Raw genomic sequence first — 26006 nt, forward strand, 5'->3', positions numbered from 1 at the left:
CTCTCTTTCCAGTCACGGGCTTACCGTGCGGCACCGGGAGTGAGGAGATGCTGAAGCGCAGGAGACGGTGTCAAGATCTGGCTGGGAAGCGGTACGATCCGCTCCATGGAACAGCGTTTACGCGAGGGGCTTCTCCCGCTTCAGGCTTGTTGCCGGAAGGGGAAGATGCTCTTCAGGGACTGCTTGGTCTTTGTACAACTAGTTTATGTATTACACGTTTCTTCTGTCTGCAAGAAGCCTAAAGCTTTTTGGTTTACATCTTCTTTGTGAAGACAGCGCTTCAGCTGAGATTAAGGCACAATCCAATTTGCCGTTGCCTTTCATCCCGTACAGTTACATATTTTGATGCAAGGCGAGTATAAAAGCATAGCACACGAAAATGGGGCAGTTGTACAACCACCAGGCACCACGAAACACTGGCCAGCGCTGCCCACGGCGAGAGGGCTCCCTTCCATGTCATCTCCCAACGCCCCGCTAGGATTAGCACAGAGCAAACAAAACCTGCCTCGCTGCTGAGCAGCTCATCAACAGAGGGGTTTGATACACTTGACTTCGCAAGTCTGATACGCTCAGATTTCCCCCCGGGCTGGCAGGGCTTACTGACGGAGGGGCCCTTGGGAATCACTGCAAAGCTGCTTCACGAGTCACCTCTTAACTCACTTTTAAAACACCACATTAGTTGCAATATCTACGATGGTATCGACAACATTTCCTTCCGATGATGGCTGGGCAAGGAGTGATCTGGGATTATTGATGTTATTTTGCGTGCAGGTTTTGCCCTTATTGCTAACCTTCGATGGTTACATCTGTACGTAGGAGCTATTCTACTCTGTGTTTGCACAGCAGCTAGCGCAATCTTCGGGACCTGTGGTGCTTTATATTGCAAAAATAATAAACTGCTGACAGTTTTAGTAGTAGAATAGGGTTTAGAATAACTGTATAAATAGCAGTGCCTGGGCTTTTAATGATAACTCTGTGATGACAAAGACAGTAATGGTTATATTTATTTTTTAAAACCTGAAGAAAACCACTAGACCTTTCTATTATTAAAGAATGCAGGTACAGATGAAGGAATCGTAAAACTGAAATAGAGCACAACCTCAATTTTTACATTCAGCAGAAGGTGTCCTAACAACAAGGATCAGTGCTTTACCATATTGCAGCACTGAGGCAGGCGGCTTTCCTACAAACGAAGGGGTACCACAAAGAAGCCTTAATTTTGTCGAGGGATGTAAACCTCCAAATTACTTGAAATCATGCTCTTTCTTGAAATAGACGTTTCATAGAACGCCTGTAGAAAATCGTAACTTCTCTTTTCAAAGGCTACAGAAAACAGAGAAGGAAGGGAAGGCATAAATTCCTTCCATTCCACGTAGGCCAAAGCAGAGATAAAAGCTTCCCCAAAACTGGAACCAAGATTTAATATTGGGGAAGAACACAAGTATTGGAGAAACGCATTTTTTTCCCCCATTAATATTCTATTTGCCCTTTTCCATCCTCATTTTGTTTCCCCTTTTTTATTGTAAATCACTAAAGACTGACTCAGACTTTCCTCAGGGAGCATTTATCATAATAACTACTGCCATTACAGGGAGGGCATTTTCCCTTCCTTACATTTACACCACTACTTTCTAGCTCCTTTTGCCAGACTTCTTCATCTGTGTAACTCCTCCATAGCAGCAGAATCACAGCTGAAATGTGCAGGTATAAAAACATCAGGCTCTGTATTTGAGTTTCATGAACTGAAGGATGATCAGGACTGACACCTCTGTATTTTCCAGCCACTTGAGATTCACCACAAATAGGATTTGTGTATTTAAGGAAATTTCATGGATGATGGACCATGAACCTACTCTTGGCTCATGTTTCCATCCAATAGCATTCAATCTAATTTAGCAACACACAGTGGTTAACAAACACCGGTCATTCCACCTCAATATGCAATTTTATATCTAGGCTTGTTGTTTGTACTTTTTGAAGCAGAGAAGTGTTATAAACATGTTTAAGTGAATTCCGGCATTGTGCAGCAACGTAGAGTAGTACCCTGGTGCTTTTCATAAATGCTATTCTTTAGCCCGCAGCAACACAATTACGCAGGACTGCGCAAGCATCATCTCACTCTGGCTGCGACATCAAATGCTTCTGCAGCATTTCCAGCCTCAGACAGAAAAGAGGATTGTTTCATGTAATGAGTCTGCAGAAGGATTTTATAAATATTGTTATTCTTCCTCCATTTACAGTTAAGCAAACAACACAAGGCAAAGCAGTCACCAGAGTACAATCGCTAGCCTTACACAAAAATGTGAACTGCTTTTGTGCACGGCAGGGAGACTGAGGAAAGTGATGGAGAACACGGAAAAGTGCATTCGTGTCTGATCTCAATTGTCTGCTTAAATTCTGTTTAATTCTTTATTCTTCTGCAATAAAATGTTTGAGGGTAGGACAACAAAGAGCTTGATGGAAAAGTAAACACGTTTGTAAAGCATACTAACACTCTGTACTTATTTATTAAGCAGATACAAGGTTTGCTTAAAAGCCACAACAATATAGCAGAGTAAAACAACATTGCTGAATGTACCAGCTTTTGGAGCTGATCCTGAAAGACACGGACCTGCGACACAATTGTCCAGACATTCTGAACATTCCTGTCTTCTCCACTCTCTAGGAATTTAGGATCTGATTAAAAAAAAAAAAAAAAAAAAAACAAAACCAAACCTCTTCAAATACCAATTAGTGAAACGCACTATGTCATATTTCCATTTTAAATTTACTGAAGAAAATGCAAGATTTATAACACCAGAGCTGGACTGATTTAAGGATGTAAGGAAAGCAACGTACGTAGGCAGATATTACATCTTTTATTAGACCTACTGATGTCACAGAAGCTTAGGAATTCGGTGGCATTGTTTAATTTGGGCTTTTCAAGTTCTGCTGCACATTTTGCATTTCAGGTTGCAAATTCTAGTAACTATTGTGCTGTAATGATAGTGTTGCTATAGAGCTACAGTAATCAGGCAAAGGTTGTAGGTAGAGGATTGTCTAAAAAAAGATGTTAACTCTGCCTACAACTTCTACTGTAGACTGTGAAAAGCAGTTCCAAAGACACTGTGCAACTAAAACCTGCGTTACAGACCTTTGCTAGATGTAATAAATTACACTAACAGAGCATAGAAGGAATCTTTCCTTTATTATTAACGCCTCTGAATTTTCGAGAAGTGCTGGAGCTCTTTGAAAGCTTACAAAATTAACATTTAAGGTTGTCTTAAAATGCAGTTCACAAATAGCACCTTCACTGCTTAGTTTCAACACCTTAGGTTTAACACTGAGGCAGCCTTTACAGAATTTTTGTCTTTACTTTTCTAAGTCAGCTCTAAGGAAAAAAAGTTATTATTATTAAAAAAAATTAAATTTTACTTTACGATTAAACAGTGACTACGGAAGTTTCATTTTCAGTTAAAAGTGAGGGATATATAATAATATATGGGAAACCAAGCAGCTCCCTAGAAAGTATAATTTTTATTTCATATATTTCTAAAATAAAACCAGGCAGGACACACTCAAAAACACAGACGTAAAAAAATACCATGAAACAAAAAAACGGGTGTTTAAGAAAAGAGTGAGTCCCATCCTCCCCACACACATGCCCCTTTGAATTCTTGCAGGCCACCTTTGACAGTCGCTGGGGTCGATACCTCTTCCATTCGCACACTAGGAAGAGGGGCAAGTGAGATAAAATAATCTGCATTTCTAAATGCAAATAAAAATAAATCCTTCAAACTACTGCTTATAAAGTGAAGTGCCAAATACCACATTAAAACAAAATGACCTTTCAGTTGAGCTGGTTAACATAGATACAAAGTTGTTCACCAAACTTCTAAGTGTGTAAAGAACTTTGTCACAGTTTTATGAGTAAGATTCAAGTTGCATATTTATGAACAAAGAGGGGTTTCTACAGAAGGAAGCATATTTAAAAAAAACCCCAAACCTGTTTCCATACACATGGTCTCTGAAGATGCTCTGAAGATGCTGTTCAGTTAACACTGAACAGAGATCAAAAATTGTGCATTTCTTCTCTGAAGATATTAGCTTGCGCATTTTTAAGAAAATCACTTCAGCGGCAATTTTTAATGCTAAGTTGTAATACTTAAGACCACTCTTGTGAAACATGCTATGACAGATTAAGTAACACAGACAAGATACTGTATGAGAGACACTACAAGACCTGTAAGCGGGTAAAGCACAAAAAGCTGACAGATTTTAGCCTGCACCACATCTTACAGGACAAGTTGCTTTGGAAACAGTTCTGTACAAAACACGACAGCTAATGAACAACCTGAGCTATGACTTAGTTTTTCCACCTGAAATCACAGTCAAAATTCAGCTGTTCAACTAGATGCTTCACCACCCAACGCAAGAGGGGTATAAGCCCAGACACTTTGTTCAAGCTTAGAAGTCAAATGTGGATGCCAACAGATTTCTGGTTCTGTTTACACCTGGAAAAAGCCCACCTTCTGCAAAAGCCAAACAGATCCAGGAGGTGGATGCTTCCCTGCCTTTAATCGTTGGTGATTAAATGGTAAGATCACACATTTCAAGCACGCAGTTTAGATCCCTTTATCATAAGCAGGAAAAAAAAAAAGTCTTAAAATAAACCCTAACGGAACTCTTCTCAAGAAAATGCAAGATAGGATAATATCCCCTTTTTCTGAAAGGGCCACCAATCCCCACCTCCCTCTTCCCAGGGAAACATCATTAATCTGTAGGCCATTTCAGATGCCTTTCTTGCTCAAACTGCTTATGCTGTCCGTCACGAAGCAAGGATGCATGCTTAGCAGTTAAGGTATCAAGTATATATATAGATTATACACGCTATTAATTTCTTTTATAGAGTGTCTTAACATAAACAATTGCTCAGACTGAGCCGAGAGCAGTTGGCCACCAAACTGAACAGAAACAAGAAGCATGCGTGGGGGGAGGTTAAGCATTTAAGATATGCAACCATCTGTAGCATTTGCCTAGGACTGACGATACATACTTTTAATAACAAGCCAGATCTCAAGAGGAAATCTCTTTCAAAATATCGATACGCAGACACTGAAATACAGATATATTGAAATACTGCATCTGTGGCAGGGTATGAGGTAAGTGCCCTTGCCCTCCGTGTCAGAAATCTAAGAGAATGCAGGGGAGGAGTTGAAGAAACAAAGAAAGAAATCATGCAGAAGTAAGCACAGCAGATGAGAGTGTTGCTCTGAACTCCAAGTCCCCAGCTCTGGCCCCTGAGATAACATCTTAGAAGTTCCAGCTGAAAGAAGTCCTTGGTCAAGCAAGCTAGAATTGCATTTTATATTTTACTTTAAGCTTTCTGTATCTGTGCAGCAAATCTGTGCAGTGACTGAAGCCTCACTACTTACTTTTGTTTCATCACTGGTGTCAGAACGAAAGACAGAACCTACAAGGATGCTTCTCCTCCATAGGGCATGATGAACAGAAGGCTGGCAAAGCACATTGGAGAGGGGCCTCCATTCTAAGACGTGCTTGGGGAACACAGGCTGAGGGAGGTATTTCCTAGGTTGTTACGGTCTATCCCAGTGCTACCTTCTAAAAGAAATTAGAACAACGCTCCTGTGAGACTTGGATAGTTAAGGGTCAGACGACAATCCCAAGCAAAGCCCAGCATTTTGCAGTATTTGTTTTAGAGGTTAACACACAGAGGCCTAATATAAATGTTTTATTTAAAGTAAAAAGTGTGCACAAATAAAGGGAATGATCATACAACAACGTTCAAGACCATATTCCATATGAAACAGGAAAACAGTAGTGACAATATTAACTAGCGGAGCACCCATAAGAATCCAACTCGCGTACAAAAAGGAGGTTACTCCATATAAATACATCATGCTTCTGATGCAGACACCTTCTCCAAAAGACAAAGCCTACTGCACTGGACTGTTTACACCCAATGTCCCTTCTGAATATTTTTGACAGTTGCTATACGCTTAACAATGAAAAATAACTGTTAATATCATGGCACTTTGGAGAAAATTAAAGTTTAAAAATGGATTTACAGTCATTTAAGATGTTTATCACTTAGCAACATTCTTAATGGTTAGATACGTAAATAGAAAAAGTATCTTTTCTGTGACATTAACTATAAAAAAACCCTAACTTTTGCTTTAAGCACAAAAGACAGTGGTTTTTAGTCCATTACTCTTCTGTGATGAATAGCAGAAATGCCCTTCCTTACAGAAAGCCATTTTACTTAATACCCCATATGAAATTAAGCCACTGTAGAGACAAGGACTTTCTTGTTTGCTTTAAATAACTTTTAAGTTTAGTATCAATTAAGTCCTGACGTCTAAACTAGTCATGCAGGTGTCAGAGTCAGAGGCTAAACAATTAATCACAATTTTAAAACTGCATGTAAGCAGTTCACTTGACATGAACTAAACGTGCTGAAGTTATTAGCTGCTCTTCAAAAGGAGGTTTACTCCGATATTTTACATTTGAAAATATACAATTTGAGTTTAAGGGAACCTGATTTTTAACAGTGCGGAGGTTCAGTGCTTCCTTGAAATTGAGGCCCCTCCAACCACTTCCCAGTTCTGAAAACTCAGCCCAATATTTAAGTTTCCTATTCATGTTGCAAAGAAAAATATGAACTAAATACTATACCATGACACTACTGTGTATTTGTGCAATCTCTCTCCTGAAGTTAACATGTAAGTGAAAAAACATACACCGGAAGATTTGTGCTATGAATTTACAGTGTTGCCACACAAGGATTTTCAAGCAGAGACACTGACCAAGCAGAAGTCTTATTAAAAGCTTCAGATAAGGTTTGCTAATTTGTGCTTACAGATACTTAGATCTGCTTTCAGTAACGCTTAGCTTGCCTTACAGCTCTTACTTATATAACACAGATTCTTTTCTTCAATGTCTCTTAATCCCTTTTCCCCAAAATAATAATAAAAAAGTGGTACATTTGGCATTTCTTCAGCCTAAGACATTCAAAACTATTCCTTAAACATTAAAAATAAGAATTATCTGTGCTGTATATTCCACTGTTTAGTAACATGAAATGTAAGAATCACACCTCCCAAAAGTCCTAGTTTGAACCGTTCTTTCAATTTATTCCAATTGCTTTACTATTAACTTTGAGTCTACTACCAACATTTAAGGTTTGATTGTGATTACAAATCACCATCTGTAAGTGAAGTTAAAGGAGTCATTGTGGACAGCACCTATTTTTTCCTAGATGTGCCTTTTCCACTGGCAAAGTCGAATGCATTTCCAACAGTATGGCAATGAGATTAAAAAAAAAAAAAAAAGGAAACAAATGCCCTTATCTAGGCCATAGCTGTAACGTATGCAGTTCTGATACAGTTAAGACAGCAAGTGTAAAAGCCACAAATAATAGTATGAGGTTCTACATCTGTCAATATTAGCTGCCCATTACTGCTAAAATACACTCTACGGATTTTACCTTTTTAAAGTATTAACTGAATTCCATTTATTTAAACTGACACTTTATATCACATACAACCCTCACTGAAAGGGACAGGCTCAGAAAGGCACTCTCTGTGTATCAGTGTACAATTCCTAGTGTTTCGGAGCAAAGTCTATTGATTCTAATATTGAGTTAATCATCTCCTTTTGGATAGGATCAGTATACCCCATGAAAGCAGCCACTCTTGACCTAGTCAGTTTAAAAACCTGCTCTCCTTGCCATCATTTCAATCTGAAGGGCAGTAACACAGCTCTAAGTCCAAGGAGAAAAGGGAAATCAGATGTTTAGAGAGATTTAGAACTACAGAAGTCGTAAGTTCTTACTTGTCTTGCTGGAAGAGTGGAAGTCCTTTAATAATATTTTATTACATCCCCTAATGCAATTTGTATTCTTAAAGCAGTAAGAAAACTTTCCTTTATCAGGATGCTGTATTGGCAGATTATACAGCCAGACCCCATTGTTCAGTCAGGAGCCCCTGAGACCAACCTTTATATTCAAGTTTGGCAAGACTGTTGGAAAGTTTAACATTTTAAATCTGGCAGCCGAAGGTTCAAGCATAACAACTGTCCTGGACAACAATTCATATAAAAAGAAAATTAGTGAGTAATTCGCACTAGGTGGCAAGGGTAAGATGTTCAGTTACTCGTTTTATGCAAGTGCATCCAAATGAAGAGATGTTTACCCATGCAGAAACAAACTGAGTAACAATTGGCACAGTCCAGAAATGGAGAATTCAAACACATTCCTCAGCTGACATCAAAAGAGGATTTATATATTCAAAGCCTTCAAATTCTGACTGGTCAATCTTCTTCACAATATCACTATTAAGATTAAAAAAAACAGTCATTAGTTCAGCAAAATTAAAAAGGTAACAATACTAACTGACAATTTGCCTTAAAATTTAGACCTGCACACCGGACTGCAATTGAGGACATTTCCCTTCTCTCTTTTCTCCCTCTCTATCCTTACAGTTACCACTGTTGGGGCTTTTTTTAGCCCCTGTAATAGTAACAAAACACAAAACCACTCAGGACCAGGATTGGGCTGCTCCCATGCACATATTCTCCCCACAAAGCAATCTGCAAGGTTTGCAGTTTTAAAACTTTCCCAAAACAGTCAGTTTTGTAGAACACTGAAAACATTGGGATGTGATAGATACTGCACTTGCATCAGCAACTCTTCTAAACTTTGTTTGTACATGATGCATTTACAAAGGGATGAAGAAGGAAGTTTGATCTCAGACCTAATTAAGGTGCACAGGTAACATTTAATACTCACTGTTTGTGTTTACATACTATATGAACATTAGACAACCCCCCCCCGCCAAATTCCTAAAATGTGAACAGCAGTGGCTCAAGTCAAACTAGAAAGGCCCTTCCCTCCTCATCCCAAATCAGGGCCCCTCAGGAGTGAGGAACCACAAATCCACTACCAAAATCAAATACATTATCATGCATTTTATCAAGGGTTTTCAGCCAGGATAATCTTGCTTGACTACTAACAATTTAAAATACCCAAACAAGCCAAACAAAGCATCTTGTTCAGAACACCCAAGATAAATTCAGTCTAAACCCAACATTCTAGAAATATCGTGGCTTAAAGTAATGCAAAAAATAAACCACTTGACAAAACAGGTCTTTTCCTTCACACGTTCATTTCTTGCAGATGATACCACTAAAACTTGTAAAATAGCACTTAGTCATTTTTCCCTGAACTAAGATTCTTTACATCAACTTTCCCACTGTTAGTTGATTTTTTACATCATGCCCCAGAGTACAATACTTAATCCAGCCACACTAAGTCTACCATGAGGACACATAACAGAATTTTCTCCAAACTAACACAAGAAAATGTTATTTACTGCTTTATGTATACTCTATATACCACAACTACAGCTAGTAAATGAAGTTTTATAACTCCTTCACTGACCTATCAGAACTTCTTAAATTCTACATTACTTACTCATCATCTGGAGTGAGCTGCACAGGTTCATTGGTGAATTGGGAGTCAAAGTTATCCAGACCAAATTCTCCAGATATATTTGGTTTAAATGGAGGCACCACTTGCTTTTGCTCCATCTAAGAATAAATGCACTTAGTGACACCAAGAATGAGTTACAACCTATTGAATTATTTTTAAACAAGGCTGGAAGTTACTATTAAGTTTATTTTGTGTACTTTCTACAATCATTCGATTAATCTAATCTAGTGTACTTACTGTGTGTAAAAGGGTTAAAAGATTCTGTATTGGCATTATGGTATATCCTAAGTTAAGAGCCTAAGGTTTTTGAAGTTTTTACATCATCTCTCATGCTTGCAACAAGTTGTCAAGCTATCACTGTATATAAAGAAAATAAGCCAAGCCAGTGGGCATTCACATACCAGATCCCAGTCAACATTGCGAAAGAACGGATGACCCTGGATATCTGCAAATCCTGTTTGAGGATGGCAGCCTAAACGTTCCTTTGGATCCTGCATAAGGAAGAAAATATTTCTAAATGGGTGCTGTGGCCTACACATGAATAAAATACAAATGTTACAAGTTCAGTGAGAAATGAAACACCAGAGTTACAAAGGACACTGAAGAACTAAGTTAGCATTATTTATTTTGGAAACTGTTCCAATGTACTGTCTGAAATAGGCATGAATACAGGGAAGCCTTTAACGGAATTTTATATAAACAACCATGCCATCTTTCTTCATTTTTATTCAGACCTGTTTAAATATACCATAGGTTTCAGAGCAAACTGGGTTAGATTACAAGGGAATTTGATTCTTCCCCCTGCCTGCCCCTCCCTGAGCAGACTGATATGCCAGGCAATCACACTGGGGTAGTAACTGCAGGTTACAGATAAATGCAGTGAAAAGAAGGTTATTTTAACAAGACAGTTGCACCTCCATGTACGCGTATTCACACGTGCATAGATTACCAGGGAGTTGCAACACAAGCAGTGTTCTTGAGCAGTACTGCTTTCTTAGAATAATTTAAACAAATCTGTTTTTTCCTGTTCCTCTTTATCCACACTCATCTAACACTCACTAAATAAAGGCCAGCAAGTGCTTGGACTAGTCCACTCCCACATGTGCACCTTTTGACTCTCAGGCTAGTTAGCTACCAGCAAACGGTGAGCATATACTGCCTCTGCATTTCTCTCAATGAAGTCATCAGCAGTTGTCAGATTGATTTGCTAAGCTTATTTTCGTTCTTAAAGAGAAGAAATCTGGTAAGTTTGTCCAATTCCCCAGGTTAAAGAATCACTCTGAGCATTTCTAAGCCTTTCAACTTGAAATTTACTCCTGTTCCCAGCCTGAGAATCTGGAGCTTCAGATTCTAAGACAAGTACCTAGAATAGGTCCCCCAGCCCCACTGAAATTCTGCTTTAGGCTCACATCTTTTCTACCCTGTTTCTGTATATGGCACATAAAGTACGTCTGCTACACATCGGTTTGTCAACAGGTTTAAAAAAAAAAACAAACCAAAACCCAAAAAACCAGCTGCCCTTGAGAAGTCTTAAATAGTCCCCTTTAGCTCTTACCTTATTAAGGAAACTCTTTAGAACACCTGCTGCTTTAACAGAAAGAGAACGGGGAATTCGGATCTGTTTTTCCAAAATTACTGCAAGAAAACAAGGTTCATATCAGCCTTTGCATCTTTAAAGTTAGATTAAAGGTAAGTAGAAACAAAGCACTAAAGTGTGGGAACACTCATGGTACTTACCTTGGAAAAGATAATCTTCTGTGTTCTGATCAGGATTGTCGGAACTCCCAACAATATCAAATGGTGACCGACCCGCCATCATTTCAAACATAAGTACACCAAGTGCCCACCAGTCTACACTGAAGCCTAGAATTCAAAGGAGAAAACACCACTGAAGATATTTTAGAGCAAAAATACCAACAATTTGGGGGCTAAAGACAGACATGCTTTGAGAAGAAAGAATTCATTCAAAAACTTAAGTATTGCCAGTCTTTCCGATTATCTGAACAAAGGAGACATAACTTATGTGTGCAATAGGAGGGAGTGTTGTACAAAGAAAAGGAAATGAAAAAAGTTTAAAGGTTGGTGTTAGGACCTTAACATAGGTTTAGATAACATTTAAGCCTAGTCATTACTAACCAACAGGAGGGGGTTGGTTATCCAGGGCAGGCAATGAGGACAAGGAGGAAGTATGTGATTCTTAATAGTAGCAAGACAGTCATGTATGGAGCTAAGCACATGTATTCTACTATTCACTTCTAAAGAAAAAAAAAAAATCCAGTAGCTAGGCTGGGACTGATATAGTCTGGTTGGCCTAGAAAGTTTGTGAAAAGGAAGGAAGATGTGAAGCCACTCTGAAAGATACATTCAATTGAAATAAGATGGTAGATTTAAAAAATAGATATACTTTTTTTTTAAATAGCAACTAATGGTAGAATTTGTTAAAATCTTAAGGGCCAAAAACAGATCAAAGATCTGCTTGGCACAGTATTGGAAGCTTAGGAAGAAAGGGTAAGTAACACAGCAAGCCTTCTATACTCTTACGTCTCTTGCTTCAGGAATCTTGTGGACTTCCTGAACAAGCAATTGCATAGACAATTTCATTGTTAACACTGAGATTTGTGAAAGGGATGTCTACTATCTAGGCCCTCTGCAATGCATTTATATCTAATACTATCATTGCTGCCACATATAAAGCTCCAAACCTAAACACAATTCAAGACTGCAAGTATATCATTAGTAGTAGCTAAAAATAGTTATAAACAATAATAAATTTGGAAGACTCCAAGTTATTCTTCAAGACTGATAAAAAGAATTTAAAACTTGGAAGGCAGGGTATCTCATTTGCTTGGTGTGATGTTTTCTGCCCCTCCTTTGATGGGTTTATTTACTTTTTCAGACAGGATGCTGAATTAGACTGATGACGTGTCTAATGGAGATTCATCCTTTCTACTGATAAACAACTCGAGTAAGAAGAGACAAGGTGAAAGTTATACGGCAGCAGTGAAAAATTCAATTTACCATAATCCTCTCCCCGGAGAATTTCAGGTGCAATATAGTTTGGAGTCCCACAAAACGTGCTGGTTGTGTCACCAGGCCTCAGACCCTCCTTTAAGAAAAGATGGGAAGAAAATACTTTACAGTTAGCCAAACATCCCACACTCCCTCTCTGCTACGAACTTCATTTTGAGTTCATTTAAGCGTCCTGAATAAACTGCTTTCATTTTAGTAAAACTATACTTAAATCTGTATGTAAATGAATAGAAAACACTACTTGTTTCAGAAGAAACAGAAGTAGGTTGCATCTAGAGTCTCAAGAGGATGGCACATACCTACTGACAACAACATCTTAAGGTTTTAGCTAGTAAGCTCCACCACATCTCCAATGATAGGCAAGCGGGAATAACTGAGGCATGGTGGAACAGCTTACGTGACTGGCATGTTGCGATGGACAGATACAAGGTTTTCAGAGAAGAGCATGGGATGCAGAATGGGGGGAGGTTACCCAAAGAAGTTGTGCAGTCTTCATCCTTGGAAGTTTTCAAGGCCAAACTGAATAAAGCCCTTAGTAACCTGGCCTCAACTGCTTTGAGCAGGAGCGTGGATTAGATTTCCTGAGGCCCTTTCCAACCTGTGTTATTTTATGCTCTTCAGTTGCTTAGCCAAAATCATAGCATTTAAAATAGTTCTAATAGATCAGCATAATGGCAATTCCACAGCAAAGTCAAACCTGTGCTCCAGTGTCTTTGTAGTGACAAAAGTTTTCTAGAGAAAATGGGAAGTGTCATAGAATCCAAATAGGAGCAAGTGTGACTGATGTATTTCATCCTCTTGCTCTCTTTGAAATCAAGCTAATTTGACTATTTCAGCCTACCTTTCCCAGTCAAGTTGATACAACAGCTTTATAAAAACATAAACAGTATATATATGTTGTCTGCACACTGTGGCATTTTCCTTTTCTCCATTTGTAGAAGTGAAATAAGTATACAGCCTATCTGCACTGCGTATAAAAGCATGCCTTGAAATTTCACATTTTTAAGTCTCTGCATCTCTTCATTTATGACAATTTTTTAATTGTTGATTTTATTGGTTAGCAAGGAACTAGAGCTTACCTTGCACATGCCATAATCTGTGAGTTTAATATGCCCTTCAGAATCTAGTAGCACATTATCCAGTTTTAAATCTCTGTAGATTATCCCTCGTTCATGTAAATAGTTCAATGCTAGACTGATTTCAGCAGAATAAAACCTAGTGTAGAAACAGATATTGATTACTCAAGTAATCAAAACCCAGACCACAATAACATAGTCTTGGTAATATGATACTTTTCTAAGTATAATCCCATGTATTATATTATTTTTCATCAGAGAAGTGGTTAAGTTGTTTATAATCATACAAATGTTTCTATCCACAGTCACTTCAAAAATTATTTTTAATTAATATTAATGTCTACTGAAATCATCCCTTTCATCTCACCATCTGAGATGAAGCATATGCACCAAGAACTCAGCATTTGCCTGGACAGCTGGTAGTGGTTCTTGCAAGAGAAACACATTGATATCATTAGACATTTAAAAAAAATACCACAAAAGTGTTTTTCTAACAAAAAGATTCAGAACCAGACTGAAGTCATCTAGGGTAATGCTAATGCAAACAAAGACCTAAGTGCTTCCTATTACAGTTCCTCCTTGAAACAAAAATATGGTAGCTTGCAGCATTAAAATGAAGATGCAGTTTCCCATTTCTTAAATCCTTAACATCTGGAGAGAATTTGCCAGCTCATCAGTATAACCTCTGCTCTACTGCACTGTCTCAGAAAACCAACTATTGTGATGCAAGAAATCTGAAGTTAGACATACCTGGCATGCTCCTCTGGCAGCTTTCTCTGTCTCTGCATATGAAACATTAGATCGCCTCCATTTACATACTCTATAACAAAGAATAACCTGAAACACACAGGAGATTGTTACAAATGACTGTATACAAGGCTGAAAGAGGTCTGAGGTGTTACAGGTTGTCTGTTATTGAACAATGTCACTTCAACTCCTCCCATCTCTATGGCTGGTTTCACCATTTTCCCTCCCTTTGAATAAATTCCCAAAGTTAAAAATCAAGTATACAGAGTTTCTCTAGATAATTCCTTTATTGCTAAAGGAAAGTAAGTAATCCTTCCCACATTCCTAATCCATTACAGCTACTGCTTGTCATTATTACATATGTGACTTACAGAAAATAGATTCACATCAGTTTCTATGCACAAACCACAAAAAAAAAAGAATTCTCATTTTCCTTCCTGATCCCTTTAATCTTCTTTGTTTGTGGTTAATACTATTAGTATATTACAAATACTCTTTCTTCTCACTTCCTTCCACTAGCTTCTCACCTTTTCAAACAGTAAGGATGTTGTTTAAATACTCAATAACTATATTTCAGATATACTGAAACTTATTACTGTATAGAATAGTAATTTATCCATCTACTGCAATCTCTTCTCCTATATATAAACACACAGGAAAATAATAATTTTCATCTCTATTACCCTGTTTTCCTTTTCAAAATTCAGGTACTATTTTCTGAGTCTTGCTCAGAGACTAGTCTTGATAGAGTCCATGCAAGTTTGACATAAATTTCCTCATTTTTTGTACTTCTAATTTCTCTCTCCCTAAACCTTTTTTTCCTCCCACTCTAGGTTCTGTCTTCTACCTCATATTCTTAAGCCTTTTTTACTGCTAGCTGGACCTCTCTTAGTGTCCAGAATCCCTTCCATCATACCTACCGGTACTTTACATTCTTTTGCATCTTCCCAATCTGAAAAGCTTAGCTGATGAACACAGCCTTTTGCTCATAAAATGCTACTATGATTTACAGTACGTGGACTTGTGCTACCTACCTAACACTTAATGCTTTAAATAGGCCTTTGAGGTGCCTAACAGTATAAAATATTTTTTGAATGAGACTATCATCTTATTATGTTATGACCTTTACCTGCTTTCTGTCTGGAAGCAAGAGTGTAGTCCGACAAGAAAGGGATGATTTGAAGCCTGTTCAAAGACGTGTTTCTCTGTCTGAACCCAATCAATATCCTATTTAAGAAAAGCGACATTCAGAAAAGGACTGTTGCACTTCCTAGGTCAAGTATTAGTGACAATTAGCAGAAAGATATTCAAGTGTTTTGCCATCCTCATTTTACTTGCAAGAAATTAATTATTATATAGCTCTCCAATGTGAAGTAAGACAATTTAACATACTCTTTTTTTTTTTTTTTCTCCTGCCTTGAGTGTCCCATACTTTTAGCCTCAGTGTGTAACTACACTTGGGAATGTAAAAACACTCATCTATAAAAGATAAACTAGTGCAGAAAAATGTAAAGTAGCATTGAGAAATGCCGAAATCAGTGGCAGACTGAGGAATAAATGCAAAAGCTCTTGGATAGCAAACCAGTCACTCAAGTCTTTTCAGAGTAGCCTAAAGAAACACAAAGGAAATCTTCAGAAACAAGAGGTGTTTAGCATTTTAATACTGCAATTTCTCACAAGTGTCTCCTAATCACTGTACAAGCTACAAAAACTGTTAAGATGGAGGTCCAATGTGAAGAGCAATTAAAATAACATTGTGAGTTCTCCTTTGTGACAAAACCCCAAACTTTTAACATATGAAAACCAGACTCAACCCATTTCTTTTTCAGCTCAGCAAGCCAACATAATAGGGGAGATATGGAATACTGCCCCAAAATAACAAAGCAAGACAGGCTTATTAACTTTAATTCTGCAGGAGCGCTGCTGCAGACAGTGCTCATCACAGAAGGACACTGTCAACAGAGGCAATGAGACTCATGACAGAAACCACTGGTACAGGAGGGCAGCTGTGAGCTACCAGTCTGCCAATGAAGACCTCAAAACTGGCTATCTATCTTGTGAACCTTCTGTAGTATAGTATGTATAAGAAACCGCATGCATAATTTTCAATTAGTGTTACAGACCCAGAAGCCTGGCTCCCACCTTGTGGTAGATACTGAAGCTTTTTGGAAGAGTTGCCTGATTTGTTGATAAAAAGCTTGCCTACCTCATCATCATTGACGAGCTCCTTCTTCACCACTTTCATTGCATAAATGCGTTCAGTTTTCTTCAGTCGAACAAGCAGTACTTTAGCGTAACTGCCTCTTCCTATAACTCGGAGCAAATCAAAATCCTGAAGACCCAGACTGGAGGAAGCTTTGCCACTTTCTCTAATGCCCATTGCCTTTTGATAAAAATAATTTGAAATTAGTAAGCAGGCTTGCCAATTTTAACAACTGAAAAAGTTAGCATTTCAAACGGAACACCAAAATTAATATAAACAACCGATTCAATTAACACTTGTTTTTCTTAAAACTGCACTGTCCTGGAAAGGAATGTGAGGGGAAGGGAAGGAGGCAGAGGAGACTTGGCAGATAAGGAACAAATGAAACTGGAGGACTTTGGAATGCTTTCTAAGTCAAAGCACATCTGTACTTTCTAAATCAAAGCACATCTCAACTCAAGGTTCAAAATAACACAGCTTGCAAGCCGTACATGCGTACACCTGTGTGAGCAACCCACATGTGCTTTATGTATTAATTTTCAGTTTGTGACAAGTTAAATTACTAAAAGCCTTTGTCTCTCTCCATTTCAAGATTTAAGATCTGTGAATACAGTTAGCATGGTTACGATACTTTACCTCTTTTTCTTCACCAACATGGTCCAAGCTCTCATGACTTGAGGGGTTGTACGGAATCACTAGAGGTGCAAGAAAAATTATTAGACCGATGCAATACAACAGTATTTTCTTTTGTCTTAAAATTTCCACACACAAGATACACAATTTAAATGCATCTGTTTTAAGTATTCAAAGCTGTTGGGTTTGGTGGTTGTTTTTTTTAAACCATCAGAATCATTCTTTTGCAATACTGCATTAATAATCAGTTATGGCCAATGTAAAACCCTGTAATTATATTTGGAGATCTCTTCAGATTAATCTTGACTCCACACACAGAGAACCTTGTGCAGACCAGTGGTTTGTTTGGTATTTAACCTGGTCATTATCTATATTCAAATTCAAATGTTAGGAGCATCACTCTGACTGCTACAAGAATGAACTTCTTTGGCTACCCATCCAGTAGAAACCCTGCTAATTCTGTTAAGGTTTGTTTGTTTGTTTGATCGGGGCATTTGAAGTACACAGGTTACTGATGGAAAAATGTAACTGACAGCCTAAATCCTTCCTTTTTAGCCAAGTTTCTTAAACTGGTAAGATATGGAAAACTGAGGAATTTTTATATTTATATCCCCGTTAGCATTAAGAAGCTGTCTTATTTTTCTTGTTCTATGGAAAAAAAGTAAAGAAGGGTTTTAAAAATAATTTTACTTAAAGTTACTCCATTTCATTTTAAAACCCAACATTCATGTTTCAGCAACTTAGAGTAATTTAAAGAAAAAAATTATTGATCTGACCTGATTCTACATTATCTGGATGCACTGATGATGGATCCATAGGCATTATTGGTTCCTGCAAATAGGCACAGGATTTTTAATAGACTGTCCAAGTGTGAGAGACATTATTTTAGAGACAATAAAGGAAATAAATGATCCTTCAGGAATATAATCTAGCTACTTTTTAACTTGATCAGTCAACATAGTTACTGCTCTAATCCATACACAATAAAAGAAACCACTGCAGTCCTTATTTTACCTATTTTCCAGAAGTTATGACATGCTTCCAGAAGCTGTTGAAGTAACAACTTAGTACAAGAAAAGAAGTACAGCAGATGAGAAATGAGACAGAATAGCTCACGTACTTCAGCAGTACATATATTAGGCAAATGAATTCACAAAACGTAGACTTGTAGCTGTCTGCTTTTAATATTAAACCAGGAGCAGTAATCATCTAAATTTTTCTGGGGACTTAAGAACTAAAGTTGATTGAATTTCTTGTGAGAAAAGTCAAAACTTCTGCACTTCATGTTCCTTTTCTGTAAAATGGGAAATAGTCTAATAATCTAACAGATACTTAGAGAATTTATTTTACCTGTACTTCACTTTGAAGACGTAAAATAGCCTGTGTGTGTAGATATGCACTATGTAACAACATAGTGAAGGATGAGATAAATATCACTTGTACATTTATATTTGACACAGGAAAAAATGGCAGATGTGAAAATTAAGACTCCTGCCTTGCCAGTAAATTGCCATTCTACTGACTGAATCCCAAACTTTCTTGCAAAGTGTCACAGTAACCATAAAGAATGATGTTTCATCTACTGTGATTATTTGCAGACTGTAGTTTGAAAACCATCAGTATAAAATGGGGGTGGTATATGATTGGTTGGTGGTTGTTTTTTCAAGACAACTTTTCAGGCAAGTTTTACTTACTGGTTGTAGTGTGTGACGGCCACATTCAATGCTGACAAGTTTGTGACACTTCTTGTGAACGAGGAGTTTGCAATTGATGCATTTATATCCCTGGCGACCCAGACCCCATATTCGGTCAGTGCAAATGGCACAATGAGCTCTCTAGAATGACAAATCAACAAAACTGATTAAAGAGCAAAACTAAACAATAAAAACTATTCATCCACATTTTCATTAACAAAAAAAACATAGGATAAGAGATCAGAGAGATCCCTACTGAACTTGCCACTATACCAAGAGTCTCTATCTGAAAACTTCAAGAGCGAACAGGCAGATACAATACAGAGGAGCTCAAAAATCACAACTGAACAATAAGCAGCAACTGCTGTACAGAAGGTGTGCATCTACACGGAAAGGTACAGGCACAGCCAGCCTCTTCCGCTGCACACAGACCCAGAGAGGCATGAGCCAACTACAGGTCAAAAACACTGCAGCTGAATCAGCAGGCTGCTATGACCAAGCTAATTTGCTATGTGTCTCGTCATCTCTCGGTCTAGATGAGTCCTTACATTTGTACAGAGGAAGGCAGGAGAGCAAAAGCTTCAACACATTAAACCACCAGATAACAGGAAATGGGAAGATCACCACTCACTGAAGGACATTCACAAAACAACTCAAAAGATCCATGAAAACAGGGTGCCTACAAACGCAAGAGCGGAAGGTGATTAAATTATGGTGCCTTGACAGCCTTTGACCAGGAAGAGGTCAAAAAAAAAAAAAAGGCAGAAGTTAGATATGAAGGATGCTTAAGATGAAGTTTAGTGGAGACGATCTCAAGCATTAAGCACACAATACACTAAGTTTAGAAAAGAAGGAAGGATTATTGAAGCTGTCAAGGAACCTGGCTTATTCAAATGTTTTGGGTTTGGTTTTTGCTATTGCTTTTTCTAAATACAGCAGATACCCTTCTTGGGCCCTAGCTAATCATATTTGACCACTGCTTCTTGGAAATATTACAAATGTTTTGTTATTTTCAGTTGATTACATGCCATCATAAGCAGGCTGTTTGGAGAAACAGCTCGGGTTTTTGTTTAAAAGTCATGAAAGAAAAGTCTGTGCATAAGCAAGTTCAGACCTTTTTACTCCCAGAACTTAAAGAATTGAAAATGTACTTTGAGCTCATAGTCATCTAATGCCAGTGTTCAAGTTTGCCCTCTGGGAAGATTTTAAGGGAACACAAGAGCATTTCTGTAATTGCTATCATTGTTTCAGAGTATATGTCAAGTGAGTTGCAATCAATTTTTTTTCTTCAAGTTCCTGATAATTTGGTAATGATTAAGTTTCCTGAAACTACAGGGTTACCAAGTCTCCATACCATAGACAAACAACAAAAATGAGAATAAAACCACCTTATAATTTTTCAAGGCAGTAACATTGTAAATACTAAAGTAAGACATCCCTGTACCATGATTTTAAGTACCCAACAAAAGTCTCACCCTGTTAAATCGTTTGGCTTGGAAAGTGTGACCATTTGCACAATAGAGCTTTCGCCACCGGCGGGCGCCTCGGCGATAAATGGATTCTAAGAGGAAAAACATATGATTATATCCATAAAAATACAAACACAGAACTACAACATCTTCTCATGGACGTTTCTGTGTAGAGTGATTTGCAGAGTAAAGTTTCACTCCTGCACCTTACAGAAACGCAGAGTAATGTTCCAAGTATCTTTTCCATTTTTTTAAGTTTTGGAGAAAATTTGAAGTAGAATATCCCAATCAACTCAAAGTTAATTCTGCTTTTCCCAAGTTAAAAGAACAATGAGTCAAGAGTAGGAAAATTGCCCAAACAACACAAACACTTGTGTGCAAAGTATGCACCTACCTTACCTAAATTTGGGGAGGAGCTGTGGGGAAGGGGAAGGAGAAAAGAAGGTGAATTTCAGGAGCATGCCCTGATTTATAAGATTGCTTGCACAAATCCTCCAGTGTTTTAGATCCACAGCTGCCAGTGTTTGGTTTGGTTTTTTTTAATTTTATTTTTTACTACTAGAGGCACGTCAGGAATGAAAATTGAAAACTAGAATATTGAAAACCACGCCAAGTTGCAAATTTATTTCTGATTCAGTCCACAACCTCATTTTTTCAGAAAAGCAGCATTATCCAAACTGCCAAACTTAACTTTAAGCATGCACATTTACATCTGTCAGAGACATGGGTGTCAAGCTGACAGATGTGTGTACATAACGTACACATGCTCTTTTATAAAACTTTAAGACAGAGGGAAAATTACCTCTTTAATGTCTAGTATATTAGCTAACGTAACTTAGAGGGTTTTGGAGAATACTCCTGATAGTACCTAAACATCAATTTAAAATTCATTAACCACAGATCTCTAAATGGTGATAAAACAAGTCATTACCATTGTTTACAAGCCTTTGTTCACATTAGCCAGCCAGTGATCTGGCAACTACAAAAAAGACAGGAATAGGATAAAAAACTGTCATGATAGAAGAGGCAAAAGCAAGGAAAGCAGAGTGACGTGGATAGTTAACAGGAATGTGAAATGCTTATTAACAATGATTCAGAAATGACAAATAACATTTCAGTTTAGCAAGACTTTCTATTCCTTTTAAATATTTAAATTTTAGAGATTTGCATTATGAATATTCATAAGCGTAGGATGCCAAACCGTAGAATATAAAAATCTTCTAAAACAAGAAATCTGAACTCTTGATTTTTCCTGTACTTCTTAACTAAAAATGCCTACTTACTATCTTCTCCTGGACAAGGCATGCCAGGCCGTTCTGGTACACAAGGAAATACTGCAAGAAAGACATAAACTTCTGATTAATTTTTATGTCAGACAGAAGATAAATCTTTGGGTTAAATACAACACTTCTGAAAGGCATTCAACCATTTCGGAAGGCAGCACAGACTGCATTTTAACAAAACCTTGTGCAAGAGCAGGTGAGCTGCAAAGCTGCCACAAAACCCTTTTGCTGGACATAACAGCGATATACATGAGAAACATGAGCAAAAGGCTGAATAAACCAAGTTATTGCCTAAAGAAAGTAACTAGAAAAAAGTAATGATTCTGGTTTTCCATGTGACCAATCATCACAGTCAGTATTCGGAAATCTTGACTATAAACGCATTATATTACAGTGTCCTAACAGCTACATATGATCTTGTCTACATTAGCCATTTTTTTCAGTTTATTGGCCTCAGTAAGTGTCTGGGAGAGAGCACCCTGGTGCTGGTTTAATCAGAAGCTTATCAAACACAGAAATAAATGGAGAAAGGGCAGATCAAAAAGCATACTGAAGTAATATATACTGAAACAGTGAAATATATACAGAAACAGATTATTCTTCTTCCACTTTTAAAAGTCTTCGTGGGAAGCTGAAAAACTGTCTCTTCCTTCCAAATGAGCTAATAGTGAACTATATTTTTTTGCATACTTTTAGAGAAGGATCATGTTAAGACGCTGTAGTGTAACACACCCACTAACACTCTTTATGATGATCCCCTGCTTTTCTGCTATAAACTCTGTTAAATGGAAATCTATCTTGCACTTGTAAAAAGTTAGAAACAGTAAGAAAAATATACTGCAGAAGCTACAAAAATAGGCGTATAACCCTGAAAAATAAAAACTGAACAATTACATATCAAATGGGCATGATATTGTTAGGTTCAAAACCAGTCTAAAGTACTTAATTTTAGAAAAGTCAAACTTTTGACTAATCTGGCATCACAAATGGAGCTCATCAACTTTGTCTCCTAACATAGGTGCTGCTCTAAAGCACTTATCAATAACAAAGTGTAGGACACTGTACTATGTATCTTCTACCATTCTTTGCCAGCAAGCATATGAAGGCACTTGGGATGAATGAATGAGAGACAGGGGCCATCCTTCATTAATAAACTAACAGCAAAATATTTTTCCGTCCCTTGATTTAATGAAGAACATTGACAAAGTGCTGACAGCTAAAAAGCATGGTGCATGGTCTTCAGCATTCTTTTGATAGAATGCCACAACAGGCTTTGAGGAGTCTGTGCAAAAGACACAGATGATGCAAGGTAAAAATTCTACTTATTCACAGGTACAAACACGAGAAATAATATAATAAATTTCACCATACCATGAATAAGCAGCTCTGAATCCTTGTTTAGTTCATACAACCGAAAGGCCTCTTCTAACTCCAGCTGAGAAGAAACTGTACATGGATCTCCTGTAGAAAGAGAACAATATAAAACTCAGTCCAATTAGTTCTGTACCATTCAACAGGTCCCTCATAGTTGGTTCTGAGATAATTAACGTAGCAAAAGAGAACAATATTCTCAAGTGTGGTAGTATTTATTTTTAATGCTGTTCAGACAGTACATTTGAAAATACAGTCATACTGAATGCTTTCAGGGAAAACAGAAATATGAGATATTCCTAAGTGGCAAGCAGACCATAACCACAAAACGCCATTGGTTTGGCCTGCTACAAGCATGGTTACACATCATTTCAGTACAGGAGGTGCAGATTATCGTCCTGCACCTAAAATCATTTTAAGACTCCTTTTTATTTCATGGATTTTTAGTTAGAACTGAGTCAATTCTACTTTCACAGCTGCTTCAACATTGCCAAGACTTTAACCAGGAAGTGCAAAACCAGTTAGACCTCTAGTCTTCCCTCAAACCTCAATCAAGACATTGGACAAATCATGTAACCTAAGTGAAAACACCCCATTTTTCTGATTTTTAACTACTACTTTCACACTCACAGGACTATTTGAAGTAAAGTCCCTTAAAGAAAGGGCAGCAAGGCAGGAAAAAAGTGTTGGTTGGTTGATTTTGGGGTTTTTTTTCCCCTCTTTTATAAAACAATTGCAGCTTTTGTTAACCATTTGCGATGGAGCAGATTATCACACAAGCATTTGGCATGTACTTTCAAGCTTCTCTGACAAGACTGCATTGGATTGCTTTAACAAATTTGTGCTTCAGAAGTAACAGTTTAGGACTAAGGTCTCTGTAGATATCTACTTTATGTTTCTAAAAAAAATAACGTGCATCCACAACAGTATTTCAAAATCTTTAAACAACACTTAATTACATCAGGGCAATTTTGGCATATGGTAGGTTTAAAATGTAGGCACAGAGGTGGATGAGGATCAAAGGAGATCAGGCTAGAGATCTGCTGTATTCAGGATCAGGAGCAAGAAGGACCTTAAATTCTAGCCTTGGTTCATACTTCTTTGGACACACAGCCTGCACTTTACCTGCTTCTCAAGGTTCATCTGAAGACTTCATCTGACATTTTAACTGATCTTCTGTATCTGCCAGCATTTGGAAACTGCTATAGAGACTGAAAAGAACAGCCATGCAACAAATTGTTTTCTTCAGTGTCTGATGCAGATTAGTAAAATTATAAAAAAATATCCCCCTAAAAGAAGAAACCTTGTTCAAAATAATACTACAATCAAAAAATTTTTAAAGCACTGTTGAATCTGAATCATCACCACCCCAAAGAAAGAAAATACTTCTGGATATTAGTTAAACTTTTTTTTTCCCTTCCACCTACACAAGATGTTCTGTGTGAGAACATGGGATTTATCTCTGCCTGCTTATACTCCAGCATGTAAGCAGAACAAGCTTCTTTCTAGCCAAAATCCCCTACAGCAAGTCTACTGTCATATAACATTTCCAATTCTTAACAGAAATACTACTTTTCACACCCTTAAGTGGTAAACTGGTTGTGGGTAACTGAATTGAAGGAAGGCAGAACAATTTCTGTCTTAGCCTAACTGGACCCAGTCTGAAAGTTTTACTGCTTTGAGTCTTTGGTCAATACCATGGTTTGAAAGTTAACTAGCAACAGCCTATTAACTATTCTCTTTTTGGTTTGTACTACAAGATATCAAAATTAATACAGGCGTTGCTAAGACTTTTCAGTAGAACCACGCATCTAGCAGCCAGGGGAATATTTAAAACTCACCCTACAAAAATTTTTCCAGTTAATTTGTTTTGTTTCTAATATATCCATTCTTTTCTACTGCTAAAATATTAGTAATAAATGTAAACTGTCCATCTGCAGCATTCTGTCTTTATTCTTTTCTGCACATCATAACCCTCAAAATGAGTCTCTGAAGCCAGTGGTAATAATTTTTCATCATACCACCTCCCCGCTCCAATTAGCCTATCTGGACATCAAACTGCCTACCCACTGCACAAACTTATGCAGTGCAGAACACAGGGGGAGGACAAGGAACAACTATATTTATTCAGACTCACTATGAGAATCAACAAACCAGTTTTTCTTCATTTGTTTCTGACACCTGTGCAAACAGTTTTGTGTTTCCTTTTGGCAGAAGAAAAGGAGGCTCTCAAGACCATACACCGTGCTTCAAACTTGGAACAGAAGGCTTACAGACATACTCTTTCAACAAGTTCGGAGTAGTATGAATTTTGCAGCCAAAGACAGCTGGGATAAGTGTCATAGGAAAATATTTACTTTTGAGTTATATAGCAAGAAACAACAGACTGAAAACAAACATAAGGCTAGCGTCCATCCTACGGCATGTTTCAGAAGACAGAGGTAAGACAAACTGACCGCATACAAACAAAATAAAAATTTGTCTAAAATCAAATCAAGTTCATTCTATTTTCCAGTTGCATCTGAGCATTTTTTTAAGTGATCCCACTCAACTAAACTAGGTCTGCCTTTGTTTGCTATTACCTCTATGAAAGAGAAGTAGTTATACGCGACACTGCATCTTGCAAAGGCTAAAAAGACATTTAGTATATAACAAGTAAAAACCTTAGTGACTAGGTAAATCCAGTTTAGTCACAGATCTGATCAAGCAGTTTAGTGAGGAAGTAGTGAAGAGATGGCCTAGACACCATCTAGGTGTCTTACACTGCAAGAAGCATGGGTAGTAGTATAACAAGCACCAGTCCACAGTACACACATTTCCTCATGCTACTATTAAAGAGTTAAGTTCAGTTTTAGTGAAGAGACTGCGATACAGCAATTTTCCAAGAAAGCAAATTATGAGTTTCAAGAAAGAATATCAATTGAAAACACTAAAGAGTGGTGGAGGGAGAAGAAGAGAGGAGGCAGGGTCTTGGCAAGAAGCCACTGTAGATGCAAGAATTACTCATAAT

At 37.6% G+C, this 26006-nt stretch overlaps 1 protein-coding gene across 2 annotated transcripts in view; it reads right to left on the bottom strand.

The window, feature by feature from the left end:
- Window positions 1–3497: 3497 nt before the first annotated feature.
- The window catches only part of PRKCI (protein kinase C iota), a 32246-nt gene continuing 9737 nt past the window's right edge, over window positions 3498–26006 (bottom strand). Inside the window, exons 3-18 of one of the 2 annotated variants that reach the window (XM_069792751.1) lie at window positions 22997–23086; window positions 21626–21676; window positions 20349–20434; window positions 18874–19014; window positions 17956–18010; window positions 17183–17241; window positions 16550–16726; window positions 15473–15570; window positions 14347–14433; window positions 13600–13735; window positions 12509–12596; window positions 11228–11353; window positions 11046–11125; window positions 9892–9981; window positions 9473–9588; window positions 3498–8331 (exon numbers count right to left, since the gene is read on the bottom strand). In XM_069792751.1, coding sequence (XP_069648852.1) covers window positions 8244–8331; window positions 9473–9588; window positions 9892–9981; window positions 11046–11125; window positions 11228–11353; window positions 12509–12596; window positions 13600–13735; window positions 14347–14433; window positions 15473–15570; window positions 16550–16726; window positions 17183–17241; window positions 17956–18010; window positions 18874–19014; window positions 20349–20434; window positions 21626–21676; window positions 22997–23086 — 1568 coding nt within the window. In that variant the 3' untranslated portion in view covers window positions 3498–8243. The remainder of the gene's footprint in view (window positions 8332–9472; window positions 9589–9891; window positions 9982–11045; window positions 11126–11227; window positions 11354–12508; window positions 12597–13599; window positions 13736–14346; window positions 14434–15472; window positions 15571–16549; window positions 16727–17182; window positions 17242–17955; window positions 18011–18873; window positions 19015–20348; window positions 20435–21625; window positions 21677–22996; window positions 23087–26006) is intronic. The other variant, XM_069792752.1, reaches the window with a different exon arrangement.

The sequence above is a fragment of the Haliaeetus albicilla genome, chromosome 9 (assembly GCF_947461875.1).
Source record: "Haliaeetus albicilla chromosome 9, bHalAlb1.1, whole genome shotgun sequence".
NCBI classification, from domain to species: domain Eukaryota; kingdom Metazoa; phylum Chordata; class Aves; order Accipitriformes; family Accipitridae; genus Haliaeetus; species Haliaeetus albicilla.